At 28.5% G+C, this 9,791-nt stretch overlaps 1 protein-coding gene across 2 annotated transcripts; it reads right to left on the minus strand.

Moving 5' to 3' along the window:
* Positions 1–798: 798 nt before the first annotated feature.
* On the minus strand, positions 799–9,552 carry LOC126855005 (ATP-binding cassette sub-family G member 1-like). Of its 2 annotated transcripts, XM_050602268.1 has the most exons (12): positions 9,377–9,552; positions 9,133–9,274; positions 8,169–8,565; positions 5,845–5,962; positions 4,579–4,762; positions 4,183–4,328; positions 3,852–4,090; positions 3,272–3,531; positions 2,549–2,717; positions 2,159–2,415; positions 1,793–1,947; positions 799–1,585 (listed from the first exon to the last, which is right to left on the minus strand). In XM_050602268.1, exons 3-12 carry the CDS (start codon positions 8,287–8,289, stop codon positions 1,396–1,398), a joined length of 1,839 nt encoding a protein of 612 aa, XP_050458225.1. In that variant the 5' UTR covers positions 8,290–8,565; positions 9,133–9,274; positions 9,377–9,552; the 3' UTR covers positions 799–1,395. The 2 variants fall into 2 exon arrangements, with proteins under 2 accessions (XP_050458225.1, XP_050458224.1); XM_050602267.1 differs by lacking the exon at positions 9,133–9,274.
* Positions 9,553–9,791: the final 239 nt, after the last annotated feature.

Here is a 9,791-nt window from a genome sequence, read left to right on the forward strand (position 1 = left end):
GCGGTTTCACGCACCATGTTATTATAAATAATGAAACGATTACGCTTTACTCGCTTGATGGTTATTAATCTTATTTGTGCTTTTGTTGCAATCGATATCAATTTGCATTTGAAAGACTAAACAAATTATCACAAGATGTTGAGATTTATCTTACAAAATAAATAAGAGATAACATTAACAATAACAATAAATGTTTATGATTACATTAATAAACTCCAATAATAATTGTTATTACTTTCAAATAATTCTTTCTTTTTTTTTTTGTAATCTGTTACTGTCTTTTTATTGTCAAGAAATAACTTGAGATAAGGTTCACTCAGATTCAAAACATTTGTAAAATTCAATATTTATAAAATTCTGAGTATCACACATTTATAAAATTATTAAATTGTGCATTCATGATAAGATATATATCAGAATGTTGAAATATTTCTCTTCTAATTGACGCAAATTATTTTTAATAATCTCTAAATGATATTCTGGAAAAATTCACGATTTACATTCAATATACATTCAATACATTTCAAATTATGCAAAGCATAGAGTAAAAAAATTGTTCAATTAATTATTCAACATCATGATAAATGACTATTTTTTGTAGGAAAAATACAAAGTTCGAATTGTAGAAAATTCTATGTTTAATTTTTGCTCGAAATAACATACAAACGTATAAATGTTAATTTTTTACAAACATATAAATGTTTATTACATTTTCTACTAAAAATCACACAATAAATTTTGCGTAATCTTAATGACAGACGCAAAAACACTTTCTTCATGGTTAATTTTCACAATAAAAAATCTTATATTTATTCTTATATATATTCTTATATATATTCTTACATAATATATATTATATGTATATATGAAGTTTGTATTATGACACAACATAAAATTCAATGTTTTTCTAAAAGAACACTTTTTTACTGTTTTGTCAATATAAATTTAACTCACAATGTTAGCTCACAATTTGTCTTCTTAATTACATTAAAAAAAAAAACAACATATTATATGATGGCGGGTCTTCAATTCTATTTGCTTTGAGATATAAATATATATTTTGATTAATGAAATTTTATATTAAAGTTGGACAGAAATTATATCGATCGTGAAATAAATCGTGATTAGCACGATAATATATTACAATTGAATTTAACAAACCAAATATGTACACATATTATTCGTTTGTCAGCTGTAATAATTATAACTTTTTTTGCATGCATGCATATTACAATATATATTCATTTATATTACATAAATATAATATAATTGCCTAGATTCGACAAAAGATAAGTTAGTTTTACCAAGTACTCTCTTGGGACCTTTTATTCACAAATAGCCCGCCACACGTATTTGCAATGCTTACAAAATTTTTCCCTAAATCACATTGTATTATTATATGCGTTTCTTAACTCTTATATTCAATATAATATATGCCACAATATCCAAAATAATACACATCAGGATCAGTACTGTAATATTGTACCAGTAATTTACGTGCTTCATATCCAATTCCGTAAGAAACTTTTCGGGGATAGCGAAATGACAGTAATCCGCTGAACACTTCAATTTTGCTCGATCGTAGCTACGATTATAAATGATATTTTTATATTTTAATAGTTAATTTAATAGATAGATACATGATTTAATTTTACTTTTTAGTTTATGTATTTATCTTTAATATTTATTTATTTTTAAATATATAATTCACAAAATATAGATCTGAGGATGCCGTAGGGATTAACCCGTAATTGCCTGTCAAAATATCAAGGTGAAAGAGAACAAGTCTTACCCATAAATTGCTACCATGACTCCTTCAAAACCATATTTCAGAAAGGAGATGTGAAATAGCCAATGTAAGTAGGGATGTGCATCTTTCAATCGCACGAAAAAACCAGTAAGAATCAAGAACGGCATAATCGCAAAAGGTCCAAAAATTACGCTATTCTGAAATAAATCGTTCGACAATTCACACAAATTATATATATAAGCAGCAGATAAATAATCCACTGGTCATACTTTCTTCAATTTTCCCAAGATAAAAGGAAAATAAACACAATATGTGATCTATTACTCCAATTTCGTTAAAAGCTCTTTCTCGTTAAAATGCAAATTTAGAACAATATATTGATTTTGAAACAATAACAAATGAACAAACCTGAACTTTTAAACCAGATCCTACGATAAGCCCGGCCGCTTGACCGACCAGACTAATGACAAAACACATGAGCATATATAATACAAGTCTTCTGCTTTCGGGAAGCTGATCGCTCATGTAATATATTACGATGGTATAAATGAACGTGGCAATAAATTGAACGAGAAAATCAGCCAATTTATTCGCTAGATAGTACGTTCGTAGTTTGTACCAACGATTGAAATGCTCGCGCATAAGTATCGGTAATTCCAAAGGAACTGCGCGTAAAATTTAGTAGTATCACATTTATGGCGATTCATCAAAAGATTTATATCGCTGTATAATATCAAATATAAAGCTTATTGCTCTGGTTGAGATTAAATTGCGCTAAACGTTAAAGTACAAACTTACATGAGATCATTGTAGCGCTAAATGCGTTGTACATGAGAAACATAATGTTGAAAAACAACAGATTAAAATTATCTAAAGCGTAAGCGGCATCCTGACCGATTTTGAAGTATAAAATGCCAGTAAGTAGAGCGATTACTAAGTGCATTGAGATCCGTGAGATTGATAAGACCTAAACAAACGAGAATTTACAAAAAAAAAATTAAAATTTATTAATTTATTGCTATATATATATATATATATATATATATATATATATATATATATATATCATTGATATTATAGAATAAATTATATCGATGCGTCAATTAATCGATTGTATTTGCATGTTGTAATGTCCAACATAAATTAATAAAATCTTCGATTTAATAAAATTCTGAAATACAATCATTATATATAGTAAATACAAATATAATAAGTAAATTTTATATCTTTTGTTTAAAAAAAATTTCACTTAATATAATTAAAAATTGAAGTGAGAAATTGTTAAATTAAAAATAGCAGCGTCACAGAAAATATTAAACGTATTATTTCAAAATTAATTAACATATTAAGCATAAATTATATGATAAATATAATTTTAGATAAAAAATATTTTAATAACTTGATTATGTATATATATTCTATAATCTTTTTATTTATTTATTTAATTAGACCCTTATAAAATTCTCTCTTGCCTAATATAACAAAGATATAAATAAGACTCATAATGTACAGTAACATTACCCTATCGCGAATTAATCTAATTGCGTTTCTCTTGACAAGAACGCAAAGTTGTTTCCAAGAACTAGCGGCATAATGCGGTGTCTGTTTGAATTCCGTTTCGAAAGAATATAATCTTATAGGAGTGATTTGTTGAGGGACAATAATTTCTTTGTTTAAGTAAAAAGTTTTCGCTGACCTCCATACATTACTTTTACCATTCTCGATCGATTCCACTAACTTGGATATGTGAGAACCATAATCTCCATTGCATATTTCCATCACTGTAAAAAAAAAGAATTAATTTAAATTAATTTAAAGCTATAAATTAATTTACTTGTACCCAAAAATTATTTACAATGCATCCTATATTTTATTTATATACAGCACGTTGAATTTGATTCACATTTGAAAAAAAAATATTTTAATTCTTCATTCGCACAACGTAAATTGGACATCCATTAAGAAGCAAAATTCTTTCGCAGATAATTTACAACACATCTAATTATATTAATTATATAATAAATTATATATATTAAAATGTCAGTGTATAATTTTTTTTTATTCATTTTATATAGAATCTATTAAATAGTTTAAAACTTACAGAAATCAATAGGATTATAATGTGTTGGACAGTGTAATCCTAGACTACTTAAATATGGTACCAAATTGTGTGTGCTGCCTGTGTAAACGCAATTTCCATCAGCAACTACGTAAAGATGATCTATCATATTGAAGAGCGTCGCGCTCGGTTGATGAATCGTGCAAATTATAGTCCGTCCCTCTTGCGCTAATTGCTTCAAAAGTGCTAAGCATTGCTTTGAAGTAACGCTATCTAAACCACTGAAAAGAAATACATTAAAGTACAATCGTTAATATAATATTGATACAATAGATATAGTCAAGAGATAAAAAATAACAAACAAGATATTTACCTCGTAGGTTCATCGAGAAACATGACTGGCGGATTATTGATCAATTCAAGCGCGATGGCAAGTCTTTTTCTTTGACCTCCACTAAGGTTGCCGGTAAGCGTGTAACGAGACACATCGAGACCCATCACTGTTAATATTTCGTCAATCTAACGTGAAATTAATAAACTATCGTAATTCATGAGAGCGTTGTTACAAACGCATCCCATCTATTAATTGCAAGAAATTTGTTAATTTTTTTTATTGTAAAACAATTGATCACCCTTTCTTTTTCAAAAGCAATTATTATATATATATATATATATATATATATATATATATATATATATATATACATATTTCTCTCTTACGTTGAATAACTTTTTCATCAAGCGAAAGATATTCCATAAATAATAGTACCTTCTGCAATTTCTGACATCGGTTCAATCTAAGTTTGAGATCGGCAGCGACAAACATTGCTTCTTGCACCGTTAAAAACGATTGTAGATTGTCGTTTTGCATTATATAGGCGGACAATTTTCGAAATTCCGACATATCTCTTTCTCGTTCGTTCAACAGAATCTTTCCGGTGACTGAAGTTGTTCTGAAATATAATAATTTGTTGCTGACTTGTATGTATATACATATCATTATTCATATATCAATATTTATTTATATATTAATATTATATATATATATATATATATATATATATATATATATATTAATATCTATTTATATATTATATTATTATATATTATATTTATATATTATATTTATATATTATAGTATATAAAAATTAAAAATTAATTGTCTGATCAATGAAAATTATAAATATATACACACATACAATTATCACTATTATTATATTTAAAGAAATATGTATATAGAATTTTATAAAACTGTTCCCCTTCTCCCAAATAAATCTCATCCATATCTTTCTAATCTCTTTTTTGATGAATGTATTCTAATCAAGTTATATTTAAGACTGTTTAAATGTATGCGTTATATATATAGCATTCTTTAACTAGAGATAACGCTCGAGCAAGAAAAAAGATAAGATTGCGTATAAGAATTCTCAAGAAAAGGAAAAAGATAGGAAAAAAATAAGGACGCGAGCATATATTTATGTGTAGGAAACGCAATATCTCTACGCATCAAATAGATAACTGCACTTGAACAGCGGATCTCGACATTGATATCGACTAGTGACAAAGGTATACCACGTGCGACCTTGAACGAGGCAAGTTAGTGCACGCGACCAAAGGTGGGTAGTTCGATTCATCGTCATTCTTCGCGAGAACTAATGATGAACAAATGATATGTAATAAGATGCGTGTTTCGCCATACGTTCGCACGATCTCAAAGCCGAATAAATAAAACAATAATAATTAAGCGAGATGCAAAGCTGTTTTGAATTAACATGTTCGACAATATCTTCCAGTCGCTTTAGAAAAATCCGTAACACAATAATTTATAAAAAATTATTTACGAGAGTTAAATTATTTACGAGAGAGATGGAGAACAAAATTTCGCAAACTTTATTAATATTTTATAAACTCGCACGATACATTAATTATATAAATTCACGTGATATATATTTTTTTGAACGCTATTCGGTGATTGCGAACGGACGAGTCCCATCATGAAAGACTGACTAAAGTGTAGTATATAATTAATACTTACGTGAAACCTGCCAATATATCCATTAGCGTGGATTTTCCAGCGCCCGAAAGACCCATAATAGCTGTGAGTTCACCGGGTCGAAAATCGCCATTAAGGTCTCGCAATAATTCTCTTCTCTAGAGAACAAAGAAGATAATCATTGTTTGTGAAAAAAAGACTTGCAAAACCGATAGTTGCACGAAGAAAATAACTTCGGATATTCGCAAGATAATATTGATATTTTCACTATGAATGTCCTAAATACGATCTAATTGTAAGCAAATAGTTGTACGCACCCAGGTGAAAGTTTCACCGAGTAAAAACGATGTAGTGCTATTACATTCGTGGAATAATAATTTTATCCAAACAACAATTTATGCTAAAGCGTAATTCATCATTTAACTCTTCTAATTTAATTTAATAAAAAATCTTAATATATAATCGATTATGTTACAGATAAGTTAAATATTCTTCTCGTTTTCAATATATTTCGCAATTAAAGTTTTCCAAATCTGTCTCGACCTAGATTAATGCTTGATTTATGATCAATAAATTAATAAATGATAAGTCTTTTGACAATTACATGCACTAATATTTCAAATCAGAATCTGAGTAATAAGAGTGCTGTCTTTGACACTTTGTCTATTATTCTTAAGAACTCTTTATCTGTGTTGTTTAATTTACTCTTAATTTTATCGATTCATATACGTCATTATACGTGATTCATATATGTGCTCTTTGTTGTGCTAACATCTGAAAGAAAAAAGTGACCTAATTATATTCTACATTATAATTAATTAGTTTGCGTATTAGATGTGGATTTTGCTTTGTGTGCTTGCGATATCAGAAGATAATGTATCGCTGTGTAAATTAATATTACCAGATTACTAGTGTTTAAGTACGATGAATATATAATAAGAATGTCATTCGTTTTAATAACGTAATATTTTTAACATTTTGTATATTAATATTAATAATATTTGTATAAATATCTTAAAATTAATTTCGGATTCTCCAAGAATTTATGGATCTCCTGCAACTAGAGAAAAGTGATTTTTTAAATCTCGACAATGTATATAATTAAACACTCCAATCTTAAGATTAATAAAGCATATGTCATATCTTGCTACACTTTAGAAATAAAATAAGTAGCTCACATGTACATGTATCTTATCAATTTTTAAATTTTTCAAGCACTCCCAGCGATGATCAATGATCTTTTTGTATTTTATTTCTGACAGCAATTATTCGCATTCGGATTTTATCTCGGTTATTATACTTACAAAGTAAGCGCGTGAATGTGGAATTTATTATCTTTTTTCCCTATCAATATATATTATCACCTAAAATCATATCGATAAGATTTCAATTATTCGTTTGTTGACAGATTGTGAAATGTGAAGGTTATTTTTTCCATGTAAGCTCATTCTTAAACAATTACAGTTGTTTATTTAAAGAATGCAATATATTTATATCTCTTTCTTGATCAAATTACATTATGTATATATTAGAAAAATGTATCATTATATTATTAATATTATTATAATTACGCGTGTCTGATTTTATTTGCAAAATTTAATTTAAGACTTTTTTTCCTTAAAGATAAGTTTTATGTACATACACATTATTTTTTAACAGATTGTAAAAATTGAAACGTATTATTTCTATTAAGAATGACGACTGCTATATCTGATCATGTTAATGCGCGTACATTAATGCATAAAAATATGTGATACTAATACGTATGCAAATGTAATTATACATGTTTTGTCAGACGCATTAATATTAGCATCAATAGCATTATAATTTTTAATTTTCAATTTATGTTCAATACAATCTGCATGATTCTTCCTATCTTATTAGATTAGTCAATGATGCTTTTCTATAAGTTATTTAATTTTTTAAATGTTTAAATTTTCTCTCTCTCTCTCTTTCTTCCTCTCTTTTCCTCTATCCTGGTTCTTATATAAATATTAATTTTAATAGTTACATGATAATATTTATAAATTACATTTACGATATAATTTAAGCACATGTCACAGGAAAATTTATGTTTAAATTATACTTAAATTATAATTAAATTATTTTAATTATTATTGCAAATAAAATTCCTGCTTTTGCAATCATAACAAAACAATATTGTAAGAATTCAGCAATTTAGTACAATTATAATTATTGAAACACACATGCCACGAATTAATGCAACGATATTCGCTTACATACACACACACACACACACACACACACATATATATATATATATATATATACACACGCACGTTTATTAATTTATTTTTATTATTTTACTTTGATATAATTATCGGTGAATTGAAATTTATGTATACCTTTGGTCAGAATCCCTCGCTGTACGCTATACGATATATCCTCGAAGAGCAGATAGAGCGATTTGTCGACCTCCGTGCGCGAACGACGCCTCTTCTCCGCAAATTCCAGCTCGGCGCTCATTGTTGATCCGTTCGCACGTCGCGTTCGCCACCACCTTCCACGAAAGAATTTTCTCGCCGCGCGTTTTCCTCGCGCGCGCGAATGTATATTCACATCTCCCTCGCGCGCCCCGCTTTCTCTTCCGCCGACCGGACTGCCAGCTGCCAGACATTAAACTTCACCGCCGTTCGATTCTACGCGCGCCTTTATCAGCGCCCACCTGTTTGTTCGTCCGCGACGCCGGCGCGCGTTGTTCGCATCTCAGGCGCTTCGCCGAGTCATGCCCGAAATTCTAATCTAGATAAAAAAATAAAAAGATATATTAACAGGATGGACAAACATTGATTCATCGAAAAAAAAGATATTTTTACCATCTCGGCAATATAAAAATTTGTATACAATAGAAATGTCATGCAATATAAGAATATTTTTTGATAAACTTTTTTTTATAATTTTAATATTACATTATACATATATATATATATATATATATTTTTTTTTTTTTGAGGAATTTTCATATCCTCGAAATCGGGTTCCATTAACCGTAGAACTAAAGCGTCAGAGATCTTCTAGTTCTAATTAGTCAATCGAACGATGCAACTCTGTCTGAAATATTGATTTAAATCATTATATGATTTATGGTTTATTTTACGTTAGAGATCTAGAAACGTTTCGCGAAACGACGCTCCCTCCGTTTGACCCATGTAACTTTCGCTGATAACACGAGGATAGACGAGGAAGAATTTTTTTGATCCCTTGTGCGATAAGCAAATATAACGATTACAAAATTCGTACATTATTAAAGTTTAGTAAACCAATGCTGCTTATTCCATTATCAAAGGCCGTGCGTTATCATTGCCTCACCTAGATAAGATATTAATCATTTTCAAGAACGTCTCGCGTCCTTATATATAATCTATCCTCTTTGTCTCGCACAAAAATACCTCACGACGAACTTGAAAGGAAGCTCATATCGCGATCACATGTGATTTTCTTTGCGTTCCACCTGTTCCACACGCGAAACAGACAAGATGACAACTCATGAGAAAGAAGGATGCGCGAATTAATTCAAAAATTGATAAGAGACCGTGACACGTCGATTTCTTACCTTGCAAATTGAAGTAGAAAAAGATACACGTAAAGTTTGTTATGATAGATCATCCCTCCTCGTCTTCCTTTCAGTGTGACACTGAAGGTTGCGTTCAGTAGAAAAAGTAACTGTTGTAAAATTCTTTAATATGATTGGTTTATACATTTAGATCCGGCAGGAACTCTCGTTTTCGGAATAAAACCAAGCGAGAAAATTAGAATTCCTCGAGTAATATTAATATTATTAAACATAATTAATATTATTAAACATAATTAATATTATTATAATATAATAATATAATAATAATATTATTATATAATAATAATAACAATAAATATTATTAAATATAATAAATATAATATAATTAATATAATTACTATTGTTATTATTGAATATTATAAATATTACAAGGAATTCTCAGATGAGAATTGGC

This window comes from Cataglyphis hispanica, chromosome 15 (assembly GCF_021464435.1).
Source record: "Cataglyphis hispanica isolate Lineage 1 chromosome 15, ULB_Chis1_1.0, whole genome shotgun sequence".
Classification (NCBI taxonomy): domain Eukaryota; kingdom Metazoa; phylum Arthropoda; class Insecta; order Hymenoptera; family Formicidae; genus Cataglyphis; species Cataglyphis hispanica.